Genomic DNA, 27231 nt, shown 5'->3' with positions numbered 1-27231 from the left:
TACAGTATCAAGTTTAGAAATCATATATGTGATTTGATTATTCATCCTTAAAATGTTAATGTTTTTTTATTACTCAGTATTTACAGTATATTACTTTCAGTATAGTGTATTGAAATGAATACTCTTTCAGACACCCATAAAAGACACGTTTTTACAGTCTTGAGAGAATGTACATTTGAATTGTGGTTTACTCAAATTATCCTGTATGGCAATTTGGTAAATAGTGAATATATACAGTATCTCAGAGCACAATCTGTTCCTCATCCCCTGAAGGGAAAAAGAGCCAAGTCTTTATATGACAGACTTCTAAATATCAGTATTTTGTCCAAAATGAATGACAAATGGGGTCAGGCTAGTTAAGAGCCATTCTTTGCTCAGGGCAATGGCTACTAAAGCTGGCTTTTTTGCATCTGTCTATAACAATGCTTGTCTTTCTCATTTCTGAAAATGACTTCATGGAGATATACAGAAAGAGCATATTCATCTTTGTAAGCATCATAACCACGAGGGGGGGATGGGGGATTGCTTCAGATTGAGCCTGCCGAGAAAGGATGTTTTTGCCATTATCTTGGTAATATTTTAATCAGTGGCATTTGATTTCATTGTATTTCACTTTAAAAGAGCATGAGCATGTAAATTTGTTGCACATCTGTAAACTAGACCTGTTAATTTGCATTTCTTATTTTATAGTTAACACTTTGTGCTAAAATGATTAGCAACTGATAATAATTTTTTTTATAAAAAATTGCATTTTCAGTTGTATATATCATTTTTCAGACATGGTAATATATTTTTTAGCACAGCTCATGAGCTAGTGCACATGACGTGTATGGACTATCATAAGGACTGGAGCAGTGAACTTAGAATTGCTAGTATTACGGTGCAAACAATTCAGATTCAACAAGTCAAGCTTATTTTCATATGTGCTCAGTACACTGAAAGTTATGTGTATGTCTCCTCAGAAAAGCGGACAGTAAAACAATACCAACCAACGACACACACACACACAAATATAAATAGCATGCAAAAATTACATACAGTTTATACCTGTACATGAAAAGATTAGTTTGAGGCAAAAATAAATGTCACCTCACCCCGATCCAAGTATTTCTGTGCTAGTATACATTGATGTTTTGAAATAATACTGCTTTTTTGTTTGAACCTTTCAAATATTCTGTTTTTTAGTTGCATATTTCTAATACTCGGCAGATTGCACCCAACCTGTAATCAATGGCATCAAAAAACTATTGGTTTGTTCTTTTGAGACATTTTCCAAACCTTTGGAGGTTTTATGATTTTATTTTCTTTTTCAGGAAGTGAGTCATGACAAATGGAATTTAAATCAGGAGATCACTTAGCTAGGGAAAGAAAGGCTACCTAAAGATGTTCATATCAGAAGTCAATTTTCTGCCCAAATTGTTCTTATCGTCATCTATAAATTGTTTCAGCCACTTTCAGAGGTGGTCATGCTCACCCAAGCCGTGGTACTACACCTGCCACATTTCACAAGTCAGATTATTTGCTTTGAGTCAGTTATTGCATTTATACAATACAACTTATGTTTGTATCTCATTCTTCACTAATTGGAGGTGCAGAGTGCTCTGAAAATTTTTCAGTTAAAATTCAAGTACAGTATAGATTACACTAATTACTAAATTCAGAACTGATACATATATAAATACAGATTTGTTTAAACAAATAAAGAACACGGTAGAAACTGATAAACATAAATGGAAACCTACAATATCTGTCCATAAATTAATTAATTAACTGTGGCCAGTTGACAACAATTGAGATTAAAATTGTAAATTGGAAAGTCAGAGACAAAATCACAGTCTGGCTGCCTATCCCCTTCTGGGTTTGCAGTGGTGCTTTGGACATCCAAACTGAAGAGAGAATCTTTCTATCCAATGATTTCAGCACTCCTTTCTCCTTACTTTTACTAACTTGTGACTTTGGTTAAATTTGGCCTTTGTCTCATCTGTTCATATAAGTTTTTTCCAGAACAGTACTTAATCTTTTATAGACTTTACAAATTCCACTCAGGTTAAATTTTTGTTTTTAATTGAAAACTTGCATCCTAGGATATAGTCTTATAATTCTTATTTTGCAGATTTCTGACAGAAGTTAAATGTGTTAAAATTTCAGTGATGCCACTGTTGTTGGTGACAACTGTTTAAGAGTTTTTACTCAGCTCTCTGGTCATCCACTGTAGCTCTAAGTAAAGCACAGGTGTTCTTTTGCAGCATTCCAAAGTGTTGTTTTTGCTAATCATAGTTCCTGTGTTATGAGTTTGATTGAATTATTTTGTTTTAGTGTTTTTTATATGAAAAGTCTTCTATATTTAGGTTCAGTGGCATTAAAGATAGTTGCTATAGAAGAGAGCAAAGGCTAAATCCATTACTCTACTCTACAGTCATAATAACCTTTATATGTACACAGTCTTTAAAGCAGTAAATGCTAGAACATGGGCTAATAGAATATGAAAGTTGAATTATAAAACATTGAACCTTATGTGGCTAGAAATAATTCACTCCCAATTGTTCATGGTTGCATTTAGTGCAGTTAATTCAGCGGGCTTGTAAGTATAAAAGTCAAGTCAAGACACATTCAATATGTGTACCATCAAATGCAAAACCATGTATAACTCTGAGTTTGCTCTATGTGTTCGTGACCTGTTCCGATGAACTAAAAAAAGAAAAAAACATAACAAAAGGGTTTTCCACAGAAATTGATGCCTGTGCTTCTGAGAAACTGTAGAGATATAGAAATTTCTTCTTCAATGACATGGAGACAATGGAGACGGTGGTATTTTTCTGACTGAATTCAGTCTCAGAAAAATTAGATATTCTACTTAACACTACTACCTAGATGTTTAAAAATTTAATACTATGTAATGTTTAGGGCGTGGATATATTTTACTTGCTATCTGCTAATATGTGGAATTACCCTGAGCACTGTTTCACATGTGGCTTGCTGTTATTTCAGTGGCTGTAAGCAATTAGGCTTTCAGTCTTTGTTTCCTATAACTTCTTTTACAGGCATTTTGCAAGACATTTTACCAAATCCACCAGAAAATGGTTATCACGAACAAGACGAAAAAGTGTAATACATGATTATATTACAGTGAAATAAATGTCTCAAAGAATCTGCAGAGCTTACAGTAGGACAAATGAATGAAAAAGCATAGAAGTAAATTGGTAGTTTTACTATTGGTCAGTTTCAGGTTAATATTATGTTACATGTACAGCTTAGAGTTGTGTATGCCAACAAAAAAATTAACATAATCTTCCCCAACTTTATTTTCACCTCATATACTAGACACATTACACAGCGAATCCGGAAAGTATTCACAGCGCATCACTTTTTCCAAATTTTGTTATGTTACAGCCTTATTCCAAAATGGATTAAATTCATTTTTTTCCTCGGAATTCTACACACAACACCCCATAATGACAACATGAAAAAAGTTTACTTGAGATTTTTGCAAATTTATTAAAAATAAAAAAACTGAGAAATCACATGTACATAAGTATTCACAGCCTTTGCTCAATACTTTGTCGATGCACCTTTGGCAGCAATTACAGCCTCAAGTCTTGTTGAATATGATGCCACAAGCTTGGCACACCTATCCTTGGCCAGTTTCGCCCATTCCTCTTTGCAGCACCTCTCAAGCTCCATCAGGTTGGATGGGAAGCGTCGGTGCACAGCCATTTTAAGATCTCTCCAGAGATGTTCAATCGGATTCAAGTCTGGGCTCTGGCTGGGCCACTCAAGGACATTCACAGAGTTGTCCTGAAGCCACTCCTTTGATATCTTGGCTGTGTGCTTAAGGTCGTTGTCCTGCTGAAAGATGAACCGTCACCCCAGTCTGAGGTCAAGAGTGCTCTGGAGCAGGTTTTCATCCAGGATGTCTCTGTACATTGCTCTAGTCATCTTTCCCTTTATCCTAACTAGTGTCCCAGTTCCTGCCGCTGAAAAACATCCCCACAGCATGATGCTGCCACCACCATGCTTCACTGTAGGGATGGTGCCAGGTTTCCTCCAAACATGATGCCTGGCATTCACACCAAAGAGTTCAATCTTTGTCTCATCAGACCAGAGAATTTTCTTTCTCATGGTCTGAGAGTCCTTCAGGTGCCTTTTGGCAAACTCCAGGCGGGCTGCCATGTGCCTTTTATTAAGGAGTGGCTTCCGTCTGGCCACTCTACCATACAGGCGTCACTAGTGGATTGCTGCAGAGATGGTTGTCCTTCTGGAAGGTTCTCCTCTCTCCACAGAGGACCTCTGGAGCTCTGACAGAGTGACCATCGGGTTCTTGGTCACCTCCCTGACTAAGGCCCTTCTCCCCCCGATCGCTTAGTTTAGATGGCTGGCAAGCTCTAGGAAGAGTCCTGGTGGTTTCGAACTTCTTCCACTTACGGATGATGAAGGTCACTGTGCTCATTGGGACCTTCGCAAGCAGCAGAAATTTTTCTGTAACCTTCCCCAGATTTATGCCTCGAGACAATCCTGTATCGGAGGTCTACAGACAATTCCTTTGACTTCATGCTTGGTTTGTGCTCTGACATGAACTGTCAACTGTGGGACCTTATACAGACAGGTGTGTGCCTTTCCAAATCATGTCCAGTCAACTGAATTTACCACAAGTGGACTCCAATTAGTGGGCAGCACGGTGGCGTAGTGGGTAGCGCTGCTGCCTCGCAGTTGGGTGATCTGGGGACCTGGGTTCGCTTCCCAGGTCCTCCCTGCGTGGAGTTTGCATGTTCTCCCCGTGTCTGCGTGTGTTTCCTCCGGGCGCTCCGGTTTCCTCCCACAGTCCAAAGACATGCAGGTTAGGTGGATTGCCGATTCTAAATTGGCCCTAGTGTGTGCTTGGTGTGTGGGTGTGTTTGTGTGTGTCCTGCGGTGGGTTGGCACCCTGCCCAGGATTGGTTCCTGCCTTGTGCCCTGTGTTGGCTGGGATTGGCTCCAGCAGACCCCCGTGACCCTGTGTTTGGATTCAGCAGGTTGGAAAATGGATGGATGGATGGATGGACTCCAATTAAGCTTTCAAGTTATATTTCTATTGCTATGTTTCAATCCTTGCATTGTTTGAATTTTCATCCATTGCATCACAGGGTGTTGAGCCCCGCATAGCAGTAGCAGATAAGTACCAATCTTGAACACCAGTCATTGCAGTGGGCAAAATATAACTCCCAAGTAGTGATGTATTTACTGTGCAAGCAATGTTATGTTTGTTACAGGTAACATTGTGGACAACTGAACATAAAATTGGTAATCTTTTCTGTTTTTAGGTTATTTTCACTGATTGTTTTTCATCGAGGATCCCCAGTAACATATTAAAATATTGACCTTGAAACTGTAAAGCTTACACCCTCATCATGAAGCTTGACTTTCAGCCCTTTTTACTTTTAATTTAAGAATGATGCTTGCCGAAGGAACTAAGCATATTTCCATTTCTCATTTATTTTCCTACTAAGTGTTTTGAAATGCTGCAGGACCTGTTTTCCTCTCCCTTTTTATGCTGTAAAGCCCCTTTTCCTAAATCCTTAATGGTATAATCCAGTTTGTTTCTGTTCACTGTGAGGCATTTAATAAATTTACCGATTTACTATGCTGCTTCGTTCTTTTAAGGACTGTGAGGGGAGGGGAGGGGAGGTGATGTCACATGATTTGATGAGCTTAGTGCTGCAATTGCAGCTGGCTTGCTGTCTCTCTCTCTCTCTCTCTCTCTCTCTCCCCCCGTCTCTCTCTCTGTTTTTCACCCGCTCAATCTCTCTCTGCTTTTCTGTGGCTCTTAGTGCAGCACGGGTTGCCTTTTAGCCTAGATGGATAATTTAATGAGAGACAGCAGAGACAGGAACCTGAAGTGAGATCCACCCATCTTATGCTTTCTTCTTCTGCCTCCCAATAACTATGTCCCTTTGTTGTTGTTTCTTTTTCAGAGACTATGGCTCCAAAAGAAAATCAGGTAAGAATGTTGAATTCCTAAATGTTTTCTTCTACTTTGCTGATCAACTTTGTGAGCATGAAAGTGTGGGTTGACACAATGTTGTAGGATTTTTCAACATCTGATTTTTCAAATCAGTGATAGGCATTGGCATCTTCTATCTGGTATGTTGATATTTTATTACTTATTTTGGGAAAAACGCTATGTTCAGATTATCTGTTCTCAAGTTAAACACTCTTCCTAAGCATAACAGTTTTTTAAGGTATTGACTATTCTGCTTGTGTTAAGTAGTCAGTTTGGCTGTGTAGGATTTAAGTTCAGGTATGTTTTGCTACTTCTGAATCAGTCTTTTAGCAGTAGTGTAAGGATTTCCTGATCTCATGAACATTATTATCCAATCTAGACCGTGGCTGTGTCTCAGATATTAAGATTTCCAAGAGCCGGCTAATAGGTTAAAGAATGTACTGCGTGTTTGCTTACACCTGTTACACCAGGTCCTGCTGGAATAATAGGGCAAGCCTGTTATTCTGGAAGAGGCCCATCGGAGACCCTTTTTTCATTTCATTGTAACTGTAATTTATAAATATTGAAAAACATTCAGATAGGAAATGACCAGGATATTGAAGATTAAATTTTAAGTGTGTAAGAATCCATTATACTTTGCCCTTCTATTGCAAGTTCACCCCCTAATATACTGTAAATGACATGACTTTTTTTTTACATACATTTTACTTAATTGTTACATATAATAGATGTGGGTATAAGCAAGTAATCACAAGTATACCTGTTTAATACCTCCCTCCAATTATTTATGTGAACCCAAGAAAGATGCTTTGGGTAAAGATATTAAACATGCAAAAAGTCATATGATAGTGCATACTTTAAAACTATTACAATATCTAATAAAATATAAAAACATTAAGTACCAAAACTCAGAAATTGGCTGACATTGTGTGCTTAGCTATTGATGGGTTTGCTGCAATTTTCAAAAGTTTTATGTTATCAGTAAATTCAAAGATTAAATATTAAATATTTTTTATCAGCTGTGGCCAATGTTAAATTAAACAGACCATAATCCATTTGAATTGTTTGAATAATACTATTTGCATTTATTTAGCTAAAATCTTTTTTCAAAATATCTGTATGTTTGTCTTTCTAACCTGCATATGCCAAATTGGGCATGCAGGGTGCTGAGCCTATCCTGGCAGCATTCAGCACAAGACAGTTGCCAACCCTGGATGAGCTGCCAGCTGAATGTAAGGACAAAAGCACACACTCTCTCACCAAGCACAAACACAATTATGACAATGATATGGATACACAAATATACAGAAATATTGTTTTGCAGGAATTGTATTAAAGGTGCTGATGTACAGTATATATAGTACATACTGGACATTCTAATAGGTATAGCCAAAACTGAGTTCATGGTAGTGCTGGGCGGTATGACCAAAATTCTATATCACGGTATTTTTCAAAATTATACTAGTTTCACGGTATTGGATGGTATTTTTTCCCATGCATGTGTTGATGTTAACCACATTTTCCACTGCAATTACTGGCTAAGAATAACCTATTCCACTGTCATGAGAATTATACATTATACAAAAAAACATTTTAATGTGCACACAAGTATTAATACAGGTTTGCATGACCCCATAAAGTGATAGTTTTCAAGGGGGTGGCACTAATGAAGAGAAGGAATCACATTGCTTGACAGATGCAGTCAAAATATAGAGCCTTTTTATTGAACATAGTTTGCAAACAACTTAAACTAAAATTTTGACAACATAATTTCAACCATCCAAAGAGGCATTTAGAATTAGTAAAATATCCAGAGGTGCTTGTTAAAAGTTGTATTGCATTGAACATGTCTTAGAAAAGGAATAAATAGTAAATATTTTTTGTGAACCAACTACACTTTGTTAATGTTAACAATCTCTGTCAACTGACATGTTAAAGTGACTTTTTAAACAACTTTACCATCATTAAACTGCATAATATTTAAACTATTAAACTAATAAATAATAACAATACAATAAATAATAGTGCAACTTCCAGTAATAATACTATTACTTCCAAGACTTCAAAGCCCAGGTGCATTACACAGTATTCACCAAATTATAATAAAATAAAATAAAACAAGTGCAACTTGGTGATGACATCTTTACCAACTGAACCAGCATTAAGGCAAACTGCATTAATATGGACCTTGCTTCAAGCTCAGCTATATACATAAATAATAAAACTGCAACTTGCATTTATAATGCTATTTGTAGTATAGCCCTACGGAAGTGTATTAGGGCCACAGTGAAGAAAAAAAAATACGGACACAGTGAAGAAAAAAAAACTATGTTGAGATTAAAGTCGACATTTCAACTTTATTCTCATAGTTTATTTTGTCATTAAAGTAGAATGTCGTAAACTAAACTTCATCCTAAAATCAATGTTTAATTTACTAGATTTTCTCAAACCTTGTCATAAATTAATGTAGCACATTAAATGCTTTGTGTTAAGTGTTCCCCGACCCAGTTGTTATTTGCTATGCGCTTCTTAAACTGACTTCCTCTGAACTAAGAGGAGGCGTTGGCAGCGATCGCCGCACAGAATACATTCACTTCATGATATTCCTGCTCTCTGAAAATGTAGAATGCTAAGATAAATTTTCATGATGAAATGCATTAAAGCAGGTATTAAACATGCACGGTAGTGTGGCGGTAGTGTTTGTCTCTCACAGTAAGGGGTCTCCAGGTGTACGTTCAGTGTAGAGAACTTTATTTCAGGTGTGACAAGGCTCCAAAAAACTGGATGTATGAATGGGTATCGCGCAGGTTTAACTTAAATATTGTGTAAATATTGTGTTTGTGATGTGGTGGTCGGAGACACGAACACAGAATTCAATGGATGTTCTTCTGAGCGGGCTTTCTTTATTGCATGCGTGCTGTCTCTGTCTGATGTACCAAACCCGTAGTTCCTGTCTTTCCTTTTTCTTTCTCCACATAACCAATCACCACACGATAAACGTCTTTGTGAAATTAAACCTAGTTATAAACTTGGACCACGGAGTGTTCAGAACTTTAAAAGAATCTTCGTTATACATGTTTAATTATGCCATCGATTCAGGGTTGTGCCCGTCCCAGCAAGCATTGTGTGCGAGGCAGGAGCAAATCCTGAACGTGGCGCCTGCATATCGCAGGGTACATACGAGCAATACATACAATAGCAGGGTCAATATAGCATAACAAAACCCCACATCCTACATGACTTTGAAAAAAACTGAAGCACGCTGAGTAAACCCACCAGAAAAACATGCAAATTTAAGGCAGGGAACATCCGGGACCCCCCTTGCGGCGACGCTGCAGTGCACCCTCAATGTCACCGTGCCCCCACATGATTAATACTTGCTTTAATGCATTTCATCATGAAAATATCAAGTATTTATCTTAACATTCTAAATGTTCAGGGAGCAGGAATATCATGAAATGAATGTATTATGTACGGTAATTGCTGCCTGCGTCTCCTCTTAGTACAAGAGGAAGTCAGTTTAAGAAGCACGTACTGATTAACATGGCTCGGGGAACACTTAACACAAAGCATTTAATGTGCTACATAACTTATGACGGGGTTTGAGAAAATCTAGTAAATTAAATATTAATTTTAAGATGAAGTTTAGTTTACAATGTTCTGCTTTAATGACAAATTACTAGAATAAAGTCAATATGTCGACTTTATTCTCATCATAAGCGTCGAGATTAAAGTGGAAATGTCGAGAATAAATTCAACATGTCATCACACTATTACACAGTACCCAGGTGCATTACACAGTATTGAAAAAAAAATAAAACAAGTACAACTTGGCTTGCAGTATTATCCAGTAGTATAGAAACAGTATTCACATATTTGAACATAATTGTCCACTTCCAACCTTTTAAAACCAAAGTATCTACAGACAACAGACATGGCTCCTTTTTTCGGCAAAATTTCTTGTGTCATCATGTTCAACTTTATCGTTTGCTACAGCTTCAGCTTCAGAATGTTCTCTGTCCATTTTCACAGTTCAATACCTCCACTAACGCATGTACTCTGTTGCATTCGTGTTTAGTGGTGCAGCAGTGAAAAAGGTCCCCCCTTAAACATTTTCCTGCTGCGCCACGTTCCGAACGTTGTTTAGGCTATTTAAACCGGTGTTGCGGTATAAGAAAAATCCATATAATAACAAAAATAAAAAATGGTTTTTGGTATGAACCAGTATACCGCCCAGCACTGGTTCATGGTACTTTATTGGCAGTGTAAAAGGTAGTCTTGGGACACACAATACTTTGTTTTCCTCTATATGCAGTGCTTGAATGTGTGCCTTGTGTAATATAAAAAATGGTAAGTTCTATAGGAGTGGAAACACTGAAAGCAGTGTACTGTGGTGGTGATGGTGTTTTTGGTGCTAAAATTTAACGCAGGTTTTTTCTTGAAAACTGAAGGATTTGTAGAAACAAAAATGTATTAGCTTTTGCAGATTTTTACTGTCCATTTCAATCCATTTCAACATTTAATACCTTGTGTTAATTTAGGATTTTTGATATCTCTAAAGACATTTTGACTAATCAGAATTTGAATTGCAAACTTGAACTTCTATATATGTTCCAAATAGAGAGATCTGAAATTTCATTTTAACAAGTTGAGATTACTATTACAGATGTATTTAATTCAAACACAATGTATTTTTTTGATAAAGTACATTAGCTAATAGTATATGAAGTATGCTATATAAATAAATAGCATGTTATTTTAATTACAACTTAATATGGTTAATGACTTAGAAACTAGACTTTTTTGAGAAAGTTATTTAAATAAAGTTATATATTTTGTTTTCTTGCTTATGTGTTGCCATTTGTATATATTCTATATGGCAATATGGTTTGCATGTAGAAATCTTTCAGTTATTTGTTTTTAATCCTACTTGACAGATAGTGTATGGGATTAGCCTGCCAGGAATTCTACTTACAGTAGTGAACACAGAGAATATGAAATAAATCCACGGTATTGTTAAGTAATTAGCCCGGACGCATTCTGAGATAATGCTGTAAGTCAGTGGTGCCCACACTTTTTCAGCTTGCGAGCTACTTTATTTTGACCTGGTCATTTTTAATCTACCTACATTAAAAAAATAAAAATATATATATATAATATACTGAGTATATTTTATATATACAATATATGTTGGCATACCTTGCAAAAACTGCATGAACCCTTATGGCACAATACAATTCAATACAGGTATGGTCACTACTTTACTCTGATGACTTGCACTGAATGGAGTCAGCATGGATTGCATAGTCTGGACAGTAGCAGTAGCAGGCTTCCAAATGATCATCAGTCATGGTGGAACGGTATATGGACTTAATAATCTTCATGTGGGAAAAGGCTGACTCATGTAAATAAGTAGTGCCGAATAATGCAGTCAAGGAGATAGCACATTTCCTCATGTTGGGTACTTTTCCTCTGTGAGTAAGTTCCAAAACTGTCCATGAGCCCTGGACTTCAGCTGAATTGCAGCCTGTAATTTCAAATTTCATCCTCCACTGTAGACGAGTTCAGGTGAAACAGTCAATCAACCTCAACATCTTCCCTAAATGGGTAACATATAAATGTAGCGATTGGCTGAAGTAAAACAAAGTCTTGAAACCGTTTGTCAAAGTCGGACAGATAATTTCCAATCTGCTCTGTGTAGCACACACTGTCAAGTTGTGCACACGCTTTCCGTTGCATTTCCAGCTCTGATGCCAGGTTTTAGAAGTTCCCCAAATCATGGCTCTGCATCTTTGAGAACAGATGTTGCATTTCTTGTTTGAAAGCATTAACTGAGCTGATCATATTGACCACGGTTTTGTCTTTTCCTTGCAGCGCTAAATTAAGCTCTTTCAAAATGTTGGTCAGATTGGTTAAAAATGCCAAGTCTAGCAGCCACTGATTGTCATTAAGTTGCTTGTATTCTGCATGTTTAATGACAAGGAGAAACTCCGTTATCTCCAGACAGAAGTCTTGAAATCTCTGCAGGAATTTCCCCCTACTAAGCAATCTCACATCAGTTTGTAGCGAGAGGTCAGAGTAGTTGCAGTTAGCCTCCTCTAGATGTGCATGGAACAGTCATCTTTGAAGAGATCTCTCTTGAATGTAACAGGCAATTTTTGTTGCCACATCCATTATCTCTTTCATGTTTAGCATTTTTGCACATAATGCGTGTTGGTGTATTATGCAGTGGTAATTAAGGAAGTTGGGGAAAGCATTGTCCTCCCTGCACTTGGCAATAAATCCATTTGAGCGGCCCACCACTGGGGGCACACTGTCTTTGGTGGTTGACATCAGTTAACACACTGGGAGCTTGATTTTCTCAATAAATCTTTTGATAGACTGAAAAATTTCTTCTCCCCACAGGTGTTCTTTCATGGGCAGTATTGTTAACAGCTCCTTTTTTGCAGTCATATCTGTAAACACCATCTGAATAAAAATGCACAACTGGGCTGTATCACTTATGCCCTTAGACTCGTCTAATTGCAGTGAGATGCACTCACAGTATGCAATGTCCTTCCAAAGCTGCTGTGTCAAATCATTGGCCATTACATCACAGCACCGTATAACTGTACTATACAGGGTGGTCCAGATCTTTGCGTGTGTGTGTGCATTCCCTTCCACCCGGCTCCTCTAATGGAGTGAGCCAGCCCCTTTTATAATGGCCCGAATATGTTCCAAGTGCTCTGTGACGATCTTCTGGCAGCAATTCCTGGTGTGGCGGAAGAGCCGCATAAGTCGCCCGGTGTACCTGGAATCTCTTCCGGCAGCACTTCCAAGTGTGGCGGAAGTGCTGCAATCCAAGGCTCTATAATCCTCTGGGCACCCTCTGGTGGTGGCCACAGGCCCCAACAGGCTTGAGCTTCTAAGCTCTGATCCCGTGGCCCTGATGCAGATCAGGACAGCTGCCCTCTCATGGTTCAGGGGAGATATTGTCCCTCTCCCGCTCCTTCCAGGTGTCCCAGTTGGGCAGGATCCCCAGCCGTCCACCACACTGCCTCTTCCTCAGCTGAGGCCTGTAGGGTAAAGCAGCCTGACCCGTGAGGGCTGGTTTTCCTCCACGAAGGGGTGCCGACATACTTCAGTCCACGGTCCTGTCCTGAAATATAAAAGCAAGAAAAAAGCGTTGTTGATGCCACCTCCAGGCGTTGTCCGTCACTCTGTACAGACAACGTCTCCACCCATGAATGGTACCGTGGCACTTGTAACACCGGCGTTCTCTCCTTTGCACCTGTGCCCTCGGGTCATGAAAGCAGGATGGGTACGCCTGCCCCATCGTCTTCTCAGCCAAGTCTTGGGGCTTCTCTTTGCCCCCGCAGAGTGTGACCCTTCAACATATGTGAGCATACAGGCTCACATTTCCCATTGTCAGGTGACCCGGTCTTCCTTTTCCGGGCCCTCCTCTTTTTCTGGGGTGCCCCGACAGTTTGGGTCTCCTTATGGGAGAAAAGGAGACCCTGTGCCGTCTGCGTCCCTGTAGAGCTACGTCGTCGGCTCTTGGGCAGGGGGCACTCTGACAACCAGCACTCACCAGCCGAGGTCCGGTATGCGTCCTTGCTATTTCCACCCCCACCACACGATCAGCTCTCACCACAGTGTCCACTGTAGGATGTGTGGCTACTTGACCACTGGAACTATGCGATACTGGTGCCCCTTCGCTCAACACTCCAGTTTTATGTATGGTAGAGGTATTGCTAACCTGCACCGCTGTGTCTCTCCGGCTGGAGAATCCAGTGTCATGCCACTCCATCCATTAATGTAGATCCTTCAGAGGCGCAATCGTCTTTTCCTCCAGCCTCTCAACCGTCTCATGGAGAACACGTATTATCTGCAAAAGCGACTGTACAGGCTGAAGGACCTCCTCCGGCTTACGTACAGCCGCGATCAAACTCAGAACATCAGCTGATGGCGGACTCGTGGATCATTTGCCCTTACCTGCCGGCTCTGAGCCACAGAGCTTCTGCATAGGCTCAATCGGGTCGCCTCGCAGCTCGGGATAGACATTTGTTGGTCCCGCCCTCGACCAATCATTGGTGGGCCCGCAACACACTCTGTCCAATCCCTCGCCTGCTTTGGGGAGGGACATCCCATCCTCTACGCCATCTTCCACCCTTTGCCTGGGCTGGAGGAGGAGTTGAGGTTCCAGGCGCTCTTTGCTCTGCTTATCTTCTGCTGTGATCGCTCTTCTTCTCCTACCAACAGGGCCGGAGTGGGACTCATTTTCAGCCCGGGAGTTTCATACTTCAGACCGGCCCACTATATACAGTGTACACCCACATGTTATTTTTAAAACTCTCAGTTCACCTTTTCTTTCACATGGGTGGTTGCATATTCACTTCAAGGTCCAGTCCTCTACCAGAGGTCTGGGAGCTTGAGGGTTCTTTGTAGTATCTTAGCTGTTCCTAGGACTGCGCTCTTCTGGACAGAGATCTCTGAGGTTGTTCCTATATATATATATATATATATATATATATATATATATATATATATATATATATATATATATATATATATATATATATACACACAGTGGTGCCTCGCATAAAGAACGCCTCGCACAGCGAACGCTGCACACAACGAACTTCATTTCATGATTCATACAACGAACTTCGTTTCACACAACGAAGTCGCCCGAGCTTCCACGACCGCTTTGCCCGAGCTTCCACGACTGCTTCGCCCGAGCTTCCACGATCGCTGCCGATGTATTGCATCCTTCCGCGCAGGCAGTCGTTAGTCACTGCGCTTAACTTAAGCACGTATCGCGGCAATCTTTCTTCATTACGAATTAAATCACGCACGTATCATGGCAGTCGTCCTTTTAAGTTAAACTCAATATTTTTTTTATATCATGGCTTCTAAAAAAAGCAGGAAGGTGATTTCTGTTGAAATGAAACAAGAAATAATTAGAAGGAGTGAATGTGGGGTAAAACAGTGTGACCTCGTCAAAGAGTTTGGCCTTAGCAAGACCACCATTTTCACCATTTTGACAAATAAGGATGCAATCAAATCAGCCAAAGTAGCCAAAGGAGTATCAAAACTATTTCATGAAAAACATAGGTCTTCAATCCACGAGGAAATGGAGAGGCTATTAGCGATTTGGATTAAGGACAGGCAGGTGAAAGGTGACGTAACAACCCAAGATATTATCTGTCACAAAGCCAAGAGAATTTATGACGATCTAAAGAAAAACGTCCCTGGAAGTAGCAGCAATCAAGATAATGAAGAAGAATTCAAAGCCAGCAGGGGGTGGTTTTTTAGATTTAAGAAAAGGTGTGGAATCCACAGCGTTACTATGCATGGTGAGGCTGGCAGTGCTGACAAGAAAGAAGCAGAAAAGTTCTCTATTAACTTTCAAAAATGTATTAAGGATGAAGGATACTGCCCACAACAAGTGTTCAATGCCGATGAAACGGGTCTTTTCTGGAAAAGAATGCCGAGCAGAACCTTCATTAGAAAAGAGGAGAAGAAATTGCCAGGACACAAAGCCATGAAGGACAGACTTACCCTTATGTTTTCGTCTAATGCCAGCGGAGACCTCAAGATCAAACCTCTATTGGTTTATCACTCTGAAAATCCCAGAATTTTCAAGAAAAATAACGTTATTAAGTCCAAACTGCCCGTCCATTGGAAGTCCAATCAAAAAGCCTGGGTGACCCAAGTTATCTTCAACGAATGGATTCTGGAAACCTTTGCTCCTGCCGTGAAGAAATTCTTGCTGGAAAAAGAACTGCCACTCAAAGCCCTTCTGATACTTGACAATGCCCCTTCTCACTCAAAAGACCTAGAGGAAATATTGCAGGAAAATTATCCTTTTATCAAGGTGCAGTATTTGCCACCAAACACCACATCCATTCTTCAGCCAATGGATCAGCAAGTTATTGCGAACTTTAAAAAACTCTACACTAGAGCCCTCTTTAATAAGGTGTTTGAAGAATGCGAGTTTGGTGGAGACAATATGACTGTCCGAAAGTTTTGGAAGGAGAAATTTGATGTCCTTATGGCAATACGACTTATACAGAAGGCCTGGGAAGAAGTGTCACAAAGGACCCTCATTTCTGCTTGGAAGATGCTTGTGCCTTTGTGGACCCAGGAAGAAGCAGTAGTTGATGACACAGAAGTGGTGAAGGACATCATCACAGTGGCCCAAAGGTTGGAATTAGAGGTAGAGGAAGAGGATGTAGAGGAGCTTATTGAGGAACACGAAGAAGAGCTGACAACTGAAGAGCTCCAAGCACTTCTGGTCCAGCAACAGGACAATGCTCAAAGGGAAGCGTCATCTGATAACGAGGAGCAACAATCAAACAATCAACCAATCCCAACTGCTGACATCAAGAACATCCTGGTCAAATGGAAAGCAGTTCAGGAGTTTACCAATGCCCACTATCCGGATTCAGCTGAAGCAAACAGGATCAACGATCTTTACTCCGATACTCTTGTCCGTTATTTCCGGCAGATGTTGAAGAAAAGAGAAAAACAAACGACTTTGGACAGGTTTTTCATGAAACCATTGGCCAAAAAGCAGAAAATGGATGAAGATGTGCAAGATTCGGTAGACTCTACTTAGTCTGTCTTAAAATTAAAAAAATGTGTTTTTTTAAAAAAAAAATTATGTTTTTAGATGTATCTAAATAAAAATAATAACAAAAAATTTATCTTTTTTTATGTCATCTTAGCATATTTTATGCTACAGAACGAATTATTTTTTTTAACATGTATTGTTATGGGAAAACGCGTTTCACATAACGAACTTTTCGCATAACAAACTTGCTCCTGGAACGAATTAAGTTCGTTGTGTGAGGCCCCACTGTATATATATATTGTAAAAGAACAGACTCGACACACGTAAAGAAAGGTTTGGGGCAGCCACCCGTATAATGTTCCTAGCTGCAAAGGTTTTCTTTTTCATACAACAGAGTTGTTGATCGTACTGAGTCCAAGACAGAACTGATGAAGGTTGGAAAAGATGGCGGTTTTAAGTGGTCAGACAGGAAGTGATGTAGGGTAACCGGAAGTGATGTTTTTCTGGCATCAGTCTGGGTGCTGAAACAGGAGGTGACGTTCTTCTAGGCACCGGAACACGAAGTGATGTTCTTCTAGGCGCCGGAACAGGAAGTGACATTCTTGATTCAGATAAGTTTTCCCGCGGCTGGTCTGCAGAGACAACAGGAGAAGGTTTAATGCACCCCGCCCCCCCCGGCCTGGCGTGGAATTACCTTTACTTGGTCCACACAATGTCCCCCTACTCGCACGTGTGTGACAATATATATATATATATATATATATATATATATATATATATATATATATACACACACACACACACACACATTACATTATCCTCTCCAGCAATGTTTTTCTTAAATATCACTTACTGATTAAAGGAAATAATACATCACAAAATTCTGATTTATTTTCACAAGTAAGCAAATGAGTCACACAGTAAAGCAATGACACATTGTTCAAAACAATGTCTTTTATGAAAACATAAATTTCTTCCTTCAGTGCTTTACATTTGTAAATATCCAACCCTTAACCACAAATAGATAAAATAAAATAAAAATATTTGCACTGTTCTTTGCTTGTTTGTTATACAGTGTAACTTTCTTGTAAAATGTTTTTCCTCTGTATCTTCACGAACACATGGCTAACTTTAAAGGATTAATTAATGCTTGAGCAGCAAACTGGTTTCTGCAACCTTGTTTATAATCACATCATTGTCCAAAGACATGAGGATTTCTTTCTCAGTGCACATGAACATATATCTCATTTAGGTGGCATCAGTGTCACAATAAACAGTGCTCTAAACAAAATACAGCACTGCCTGTAAATTACTGTTTAAGTTTATGAATCATGTAAATTAATTATGTGGCGTTATGGCATATAGCGTAGTCTGTGTGATACGAACAAATGCTTTGCAAATTTGTAGCTTACTTACTTTTTTCACTGTCTCCACTTAGACTTTTGGTCTCAAACCGAGGGTTTTTAATTAAAAAGCCACTCAGTTTGGCGCATTTCGACGCTTCATTTTCAAGTGCCTTCCGTTTTTTTATTCTCGCCTTTTCGGCACCACCTTTGCTTTTTTTTACCATCCATCTACTCTCGGCGTCTCTCAGGGGAACGTAGTTCGGTAAATGTAGATCCTCTCTACTATAAGGGTCTGGGTAACAGGCAATCAGCCCTACACACCAGCCTCTGTGTGATTGGCTGGTTATGGTCACATGGCACACGTTGAAGCAGGTTACACAGTGAGCGCTGGCTGGCTGTACCTGTGAGTGTAGAAGCAGTAGTTGCAGCGTAATATGTGACATGTATGTTGATTCTGATTTAACACCTTGAACAGGATCACCATCATGTCCAGAGCACACCTTAGCACTTGTCTACACTCACCTTTTAGAGACAGCAGTCATCTTTCATACCTTTGGATTGGGCGAAGTAAACAGAATGCCTTAAAGAAGTCTACACAAACACAGGGAGACCATATAGTGTAACAGAGATTTGACATAAAGTCACCCAGAAGAGAAGCAAAATGGAATCCAAACAGTTGAGCCACTACTGAAACCCACTTTGCCTAGTGTTTTCATTACAGCATTGTAAGGAAAATAGAAAAAGCAATAAGTATGAAACCGTATTGAATGATCTGTGGTTCAGCGTGTTCAGTATTTGCCAAATGGATTGGTGGAGAATTTAAAGATCTAAACTCTTAAAAGCTGTTTATAACAGGATATCCATCCATCCATTCTCCAACCCGCTGAATCCGAACACAGGGTCACGGGGGTCCGCTGGAGCCAATCCCAGCCAACACAGGGCACAAGGCAGGAAACAATCCTGGGCAGGGTGCCAACCCACCGCAGGACACACACAAACACCAAGCACACACTAGGGCCAATTTAGAATCGCCAATCCACCTAACCTGCATGTCTTCGGAATGTGGGAGGAAACCGGAGCACCCGGAGGAAACCCACGCAGACACGGGGAGAACATGCAAACTCCACGCAGGGAGGACCCGGGAATCGAACCCAGGTCCCCAGATCTCCCAACTGCGAGGCAGCAGCACTACCCACTGCGCCACCGTGCCGCCCATAACAGAATATAGTTTTTTTAATTATGTTTTTATAATTCAATTGTTTCAAGATTTTCATAAAATTTATCAAATATGCTGTTGTTTTGCTGAGAAAATTTTTGTTGCATTGCTTGTTCCCTGGAATTAGGAAAGCATGATGGTCACTTTCTATACTTTGTTCTAGTTTTTCTTTTTTGACAAAGCAGCGTGTACATCAGCCTTGGCTAATACGTTAATACACCATAATTAAGAGAGAGAGGTTGGGAGCATGTGCTGGTTACAGCGTGTTGCCGCACCCACCACAAAATGAACCACCCAGATTGGGATCCGTAATTAAGAATAAGTTTAAATTACTACAAACCTGCGAGCTTGCAAAAAAATACCACAATCTGATTTTACACATAACTCCAAAGTGATTTTTTTCTCAGATCTGCTACTTACCTTGTGTTGTTTGTAGTGATAGCTGAGAATTTTTTTTAATCACATGTTTTCATTGAGAACAGAAATCACAAACTTTATAATACAGTGACTTAAATGAGGGCTTATGGGGTGTCAATTAATTAACAACAAAAAACAACATTAAAATGTCTGTTTAAATAATCTTGTATTTCTCATTTTGTAAAAAACATGTTAGTTATCCTTTCATATGCTCAAAACTTCCAAAGAGCATGCATTTTTTGCTAAAATGTTGTTTAATAAATACTTATGGAAAGTTGGAGAAGTGCACAAATAGGAAGTGCATTCATATAGGATTGAGTTTTTGAATTAAAGATCTGTGTCCTAACACCTCATTCATTGGTCAAGAGCCCTGTTAAATGTGTGTATAGCCATTTTATCAAGTACACCTGCTTGTAAAACACAAATACACCGCTCTTCTAAAATACCAGTCATGTGGCTGAAAGTCAATATATATATTCTACAGGCATGAAAGTTTAGTTGTTGTTCAATCAGAAATTAGACTGGAAAACGTGACCCTTCAAATGACAATTGGTGCCAGGCACCTCTTGGGCATTTGTGCAGTAAACTGTTTACAGAGAACTGATCAATAAACAAAAACATCTACAGGATGTGCAGACCAAAACACCTTGTTAACCCTATAAGACTGAGCCTTTTGGTATCGACTCAGCCACCATGTTTGCCATGCCCATATTAAAATTGTTAATTTTATTATAGATTTTAGATATTATAAAAGGCATCAAGAATTTTCAATTTTCATGTGAAAATGCGAAATGTGGCATTTCAAAAACATGCGACTCTTCTCTATGTGCTGTGTCATAGATTAAATGATCTGCATTGCGTTCACTGTCCCTATTTGCTTTGAATGTTTATTATCGACTTTATAATAGAATGTGAACTGATATATGAAAATGATTCAAATACCATGTAAAAACAGACATTTGGTGTTCTTCAAGGGTATACAATACTTGTGTGTGCATTCAGCAGCCAACCTGTGACAAGTTATGGCGCTCACATCTTAGGAAGCCTTTATAAGTTCCTCAGAAAAAGTAAAGGAACACTTTGAAAACACATCAGATCACAATGGGGAAAAAAATCATGTTGGATATCTATACTGATATGGACTGGGTAATGTGTTAGGAATGAAAGGATGACACATTGTTTGATGGAAATGAAAATTAGAGGGCTGAAGACACCCCGAAAAATCAAAGTGAAAAAATGATGCGACAGGATAGTCCATTTTGCTAAAATTTAATTGCAGCAACTCAAAATCATACTCAGTTGTTTGTATGGCTCCCACATGCTTGTATGCATGCCCAACAACGTCGGGGCATGCTCCTAATGAGATGACGGATGGTGTCCTGGGGGATCTCCTCCCAAATCTGGACCAGGGCATCACTGAGCTCCTGGACAGTCTGAGGCGCAACCTGGCAGGGTCGGATGGACCGAAACATAATGTCCCGGATTTAAGTCAGGCAAGCATGGGGGCCAGTCAATGGTATCAATTCCTTTATCCTCCAGGAACTGCATGCATACTCTCGCCACATGAGGCCGGGCATTGTCATGCACCAGGATGAACCCAGGACCCACTGCACCAGCATAGGGTCTGACAATGGGTCCAAGGATTTCATCCTGATACCTAATGGCAGTCAAGATCCCGTTGTCTAGCTTGTAGAGGTCTGCGCGTCCCTCCATGGATATGCCTCCCCAGACCATCACTGACCCACCACCAAACTGGTCATGCTGAATGATGTTACAGGCAGCATAACATTCTCCACGGCTTATCCAGACTCTTTCACGTCTGTCACGTGTTCAGGGTGAACCTGCTCTCATCTGTGAAAAGCACAGGGCGCCAGTGGTGGACCTGCCAATTCTGGTATTCTATTGCAAATGCCAGTCGAGCTCCACGATGTCGCTCAGCAAGCACAGGGCCCACTAGAGGACGTTAGACCCACAGGCCACCCTCATGAAGTCTGTTTCTTATTGTTAGGTCAGAGACATTCACACCAGTGGCCTGCTGGAGGGCATCTTGTAGGGCTCTGGCAGTTCTCATCCTGTTCCTCCTTGCCCAAAGAAGAAGATACCGGTCCTGCTGATGGGTTAATTAACTTCTACGGCCCTATCCAGCTCTCCTAGAGTAACTGTCTGTCTCCTGGAATCTCCTCCATGCCCTTGAGACTGTGCTGGGGGACGCATTAACCTTCTTCTGGCAATGGCATATATTGATTTGCCATCCTGGAGAAGTTGGACTACTTGTGCAACCTGTTTAGGGTCCAGGTATCGCCTCATGCTACCAGTAGTGACACTGACCATAGCCAAATGCAAAACTAGTGAAAAAACGGTCAGAAAAAATGAACTGACAAAATGTCAGTGGTGTCTACCTGTTAAACCATTCCTGTTTTGGGGGTCGTCTCATTGTTGCCCCTCTAATGCTCCTGTTGTTAATTTCATTAACACCAAAGCAGCCGAAACTAATTAACAACCCCCTCTGCTACTTAACTGACCAGATAAATATTCCAGAAGTTTAATTGACTTGATGCTATACTCTAATTAAAAAGTGTTCCTTGAAATTTTTTGAGCAGTATATATTGATTGATGTTTTTATTGGTCATTCAAAGGTCTTTTGTACCCGTTACTGCTGATTTTCTGCTCAATCAAGAGATTATATACCATAGTTTTCTGCTCTCCAGCTCCATGTAAGATATTTAGGAACTGTTTTGAGGCAGATGCAGTACCTTACTTTACCTGTTCTACACGTATATTGCTTCAGAGCCATTTATTAGTAGCTATTTTGTTATATTTTTTTATATAAAATCACTGAAAAAACTTTCACAACAGGTCAAAGAGAAGAATGAGCAGAAAGTATATTCTTTTCTAACCTATGAGGCATTTAATGTTGATGCTGCTGTGATGTAGAATGATGTAAGACATTCATATGATGCATTATGTAAAACTCTTTAACAGTAAAGTTCAGTGCTACAGCAAGTTGCCATATACTGCATATACTGGTAAATAAAGACACCAAAGGCTCACATTTTTTTTCAGATCAGATAAGTGTTTCATTTTTCATTTGTGTAATTAATTCTGACTGTTTCCATTGCTTATAACTATGAAAATGTGTAGATTTGTTTTTCTTTTTGTCTTTATTATTTCTGCATTTTCTTTTACCTGTTATATATGATAGTAATGATATATCAATTCTTGTGGTGTTGTATTTTACATAACTTATGCAGTGAGATTTGGGTGCTGAAAAAGCAAAGTGGGACCGTGGTAGTGCTTATCTGGTCTTGTGGGCAGCGCTTGGATTTCAAGGGGACCCCAACCTTGAATCATATGTTAGTGTATTACAGCACTTGTAGATTCAAGAGACCCCTCACCCTTTTGATATTTGAAGTTGAAAAAGACATTAGGAAGATTTTTTTTAAGTAAGACCACTATTCTGAAATGGCTCAGTCAGAACCTTGACTTAATTTCTTTTGAAAATGCATGGACTTATTTAATTAAGGCTGTGCACATGAGGTATGCAAAGAGTAGTGAGATAAATCTAAATCTGGTTGTGATAAGATTATATTACTGCTCTGAAAAGGCTCACTGCTGGAATGAAAGCAAAAGGTACTTCAATTAAAGTGAGTGTACTCTAACACAACTAACGTGTGAGAAGTATTTTATTTTAGCTGTTTTTTTCACTTAAATATTGTTTGTTATAGGACCTTAATAATGGTGAAAAGATGTCTGCCACAATTTCTATTTATACAGTGTATATACATGTATGTGTGTAGATATACATATATAGGCAGTACTATAATGGTTTTTATTAGAGTATCAGAGAATCTTGTGGATCACCAAAGGCATAGCTTGTTCTCTTTTGCATAGAAAAGCATTACAAATTTCCTAAGCTCCTTCTTCCCAGTTTAATAATGGGTGTCAGTACTTTGTTTAGAAAAATGATATTTAAAGAGGTCAATCACTTTTAACTAAAAGTTAACTGAACAGGTTTAACCAAAGATGTATAGTGTAATGTTTATTTATAAGTGTTGGAGAGGCATAATTTTTCTTAAAATAGTTATTGTTCTGTGGATAAGAAAACAAGTTCTGCTTCTGTTGATCCAAGGAATTTTTCACCACCCTAACTAAAAGAATTACATTACTTTCTTTCATATGAATCTGTAACCTGATTAGACAAGCACATTTTTAATCTGATTTTTTTAAATTGTTTTTTGTCCTTTTCTGTTGTTTTAAGTATGACTGATTTACAAGATTCTACATAAGAGTAATTTGCATACTGTGGCAAAAAGCAGTTGAATATGTATTGGCTGTGGCATATAGTGTATAAAATATACTACAACTTGTATTTTTTCTTAAGGGAACAATTTTAACAATCCTTGCTGTCAACCTGTCTGCCTTTTCTTTCCCACCCACTACCTATTCGCAAATTGATTGGTAGTTGCAGTTTTTTGGCAAGTGCTCTTTACATGCACACGTGCCAAACACTTGTTTTGCTCAGAAAAGCCCCCAATGCCAGTGTTCCTTGAAGCTATGCAAGGTATGCATTCATCAGCTGTTTGCTCTAGTTATACATGTCCGTTAACTCAATGAATTGCATTGTATACATCCAGCAACTGGTTATTTTCTGCATGATGCACTTGAGTACTATTTATTTTGTAGTGCATTAGGATTTGACATCTAAGAACTATTCATAAAAATGTATGCAAAAATCAGTTTTTCTTAATTGTTTTCCAGCTACTAAGATGTGTAACGATACTTCCTCATTGTATTTTTAAAGTAACTTATTTTACTGTAGTTTAAGAGATATAAATCAGCTTATTGTAAAAACATGACTGATCTACTTAACATTTAGAATGCATTCCTTTAACCAGTAATTTTAAGCAATACCATACTCCAAAATGTCCATAAAAATATCTTTCTTGTAATGTAAAGCTACCTGGGTACAAAGTCTGATATAGTCATAGTATTTATGGTTTTCCTGTGGATATACCAAATTCCCTCTATGCAAAAATGTACAGGTTTTATTGATTGGTGACTCTAAATTTGCTAAGAATAGACTGGCCCTCCATTCTTGGTTTGTCAATGCATTATACCTGATATTGCCAGAATTGGCAGAGTTGAATGGGTTCAGAAAATGCATCACAAACTTAAACCAGCAAGACCTGCAGTAACATAAAGTTACCAAAAGTAGTCCACACAAAGATAGTACTACTGTACAAGTTAATAACAAACAGTTTACATTCCTTTCTGCTTTTACTATGGTTAAAGATGAAACTTTATTATGCATAAGAAATTAATATGATTGTGTGTGTTTGAATTAATTGTTTTGGAAATTATATTATTTTGGATATTTAGATATGTCTGTCAATCCAAATCTAATTTTTTATTAACATTAGGCAAAGCAATTTTTGCCCTTTTTTTGCCAATTTTGCCCTGACTGGTCAGGGAAGAAGCACCTTGAGGTAGGCAGTTGACTATCTGGATTTATGAAGGTTTTACACATTATTACCAGTCAAGAGGAAGCAGAAGCTGAAAGTGAACTGGTGTCATTGACCTTAAAAGGATATATGCATTCATTTGCAATCCACTTTAAATGAATGTGGATTCTCCTTTACTGAATTCCTTTAAAATTTTTGGTTTAAATTGCATTTTGGTGAAGAGTTTTAAATTAAAGTCCAATGGCTAGTTTTTGTTGCATTTTTGGAAATATCGAAGTACATATTGAAAAGTAATTGTATTTTATATCAAAAAAAAGTTGGGGCCTGTGTTCTAAGGTGACCTGTTCTACAAATCCTTTTAAAACTTTAGAGTATAAGAAATCTGTGCAGTCTTTTTTTACATTAATAAACAGATATACAGACAAAAAAAACAATCCATGTATTATTGAACACAAGTACAGCCACAGGATCCACAGCCTGGGCCCTGCATTGTGAGGCACTAGCCGTAAATGAGACCCGGGATAAGCTCCAGCCCACCCATGCACACAACCACACTGATATATAGCATGCAAGGCCAATTCAGAGTTGCCCATTAACTTCACCTCCATGTTTTTGGAATGCAAAAGGAAACATAACTTCCCAGAGAAAACACACACAGAGGGGAGAGAATGACAAACAACCAATCTGACAAAATGAGCATTTTCTTTTTATATATTACTAAACGCAATTCAAAAATCAACTTAACTTCCAAGGAAAAGTAAGGTGTTTGACCAGATTCAAAAGCCTGTTTCTAAAAGTATGTTAAAATCATATGACTTGAGAAACTGGACGGTTTAGTTTATCATCAAGAATAAGTAAAAGATTATCCATAGTTGCGTATGCAGACAAACATTGGAAAGTTATTTAAGAAGTAGAGGTTTTTGCTTGTATTTCACCTTTAATGTTTACAGTAATCCATTGACTGAACTTATGAAAGTAACATTGTTATGTAGAGCTGTACATACATATCTAGTTTTGTATAAATGAAATATGTGTTTCCTAGTGTGAGTAGTGGATATTGATTAAATGAAGAAATAGACAGAATAACTACAGTGTAACAATAATAACATTTTCAAACTATCTTAATCCAATTCAGGGTCATGGGGAGCCAGAATTTATCTTGGAAGCACTATGTGCAAGGTAGAAAATATCCCTGAGCAGGGTACCAGTCTATTACAGGTCCTACACACACACTCCTGGAGAACCCAATTTGAAATTTTTATGTAACTTGCATGTCTTGAGTTATTGGTGGGGGTGGTGGTAGATGTGATGTAGGGGTTTGGTGGAGAACCCAGATTACATAGAGGAAAGCCCACAGAAACACAAGGAGAATATTCAAACTCCACAAAACTACTTCCAAGAAATTTGATCCCAGGATTCTAACCACTGTCCTACTGTACTGTCCATAAACATAAATGTGAAATAGAAATGTATTTTATTGAACTAACTGTATAAAAGTTATTTCTTTTGCTTTTATTAAAAATAAAAGTAGAATAACAGCTACAAAATTTGTTTTTGTTAGGTTAAAGAAAATGCGGTGTCAAAAAAAAATTTGGGATGGCTGTGGCAAAATTAACAATGTGAGAAGGATCATTTTAAGACAGTCAATGAATATAATGTTTGATCAGTGCTAGAATGAAACTGACTACAAGGCAAACTGTTAGCCTGTAGGTTTGACAGAATCATGCTGGAATGCTGGCAGCTGCAAATACATCATAAGATTTAAATGTCTAAGAACTTGACTAATACACACTCACCTACATGCTTACACAGCTAAAGCACAGGATGATACTGTACTAAAGAGGCCAGGAAAGTCTTGCACAGTGCTCTCATTGCATGTGAGAGCCAGATGTGAAATGGATTGGTGGTTTTGAAAATGTTAGTGCATTCTGTTTACGTGGCAAGTGGAAGTGATTTCACTCTGATGTACAAGCAGGCGTTATTACTGTGTTTACATGAGAGCAGGCTACTGTAGAGACAGTGCCTTGCATGTTTTGAAGGAAATGCATTATTTTGGGTTATACATTTAGTGGAATAAGGAATATTGGGTGTTTATCTATCTACTATATTTATACAGTATGTGTAAAAGAGTTTCCAACTGTTATTCTCCACAGTAAATTTAAAACACAACAGTAATATTGTACATGAGGAATAACTCTTCAAGGCGTGTTTATAGTTTGAAAGACATTAAAAGAAATAGACTTTTTATAACTATA

The 27231-nt window shown here is 38.7% G+C and overlaps 1 protein-coding gene across 2 annotated transcripts in view; it reads left to right on the top strand.

Annotated features, from left to right (window-relative positions):
* Nucleotides 1-27231, top strand: part of sh3pxd2aa (SH3 and PX domains 2Aa) — a 370390-nt gene that overhangs the window by 207877 nt on the left and 135282 nt on the right. For both annotated transcript variants that reach the window (XM_051922164.1, XM_028795863.2), the window contains exon 6: nt 5949-5974. In XM_051922164.1, coding sequence (XP_051778124.1) covers nt 5949-5974 — 26 coding nt within the window. The remainder of the gene's footprint in view (nt 1-5948; nt 5975-27231) is intronic.

The sequence above is a fragment of the Erpetoichthys calabaricus genome, chromosome 2, assembly GCF_900747795.2.
Source record: "Erpetoichthys calabaricus chromosome 2, fErpCal1.3, whole genome shotgun sequence".
Taxonomy (NCBI): Eukaryota; Metazoa; Chordata; class Cladistia; order Polypteriformes; family Polypteridae; genus Erpetoichthys; species Erpetoichthys calabaricus.
Note: the sequence above shows the minus strand (reverse complement) of the source record. Positions and strands in the feature narration are given on the sequence as shown.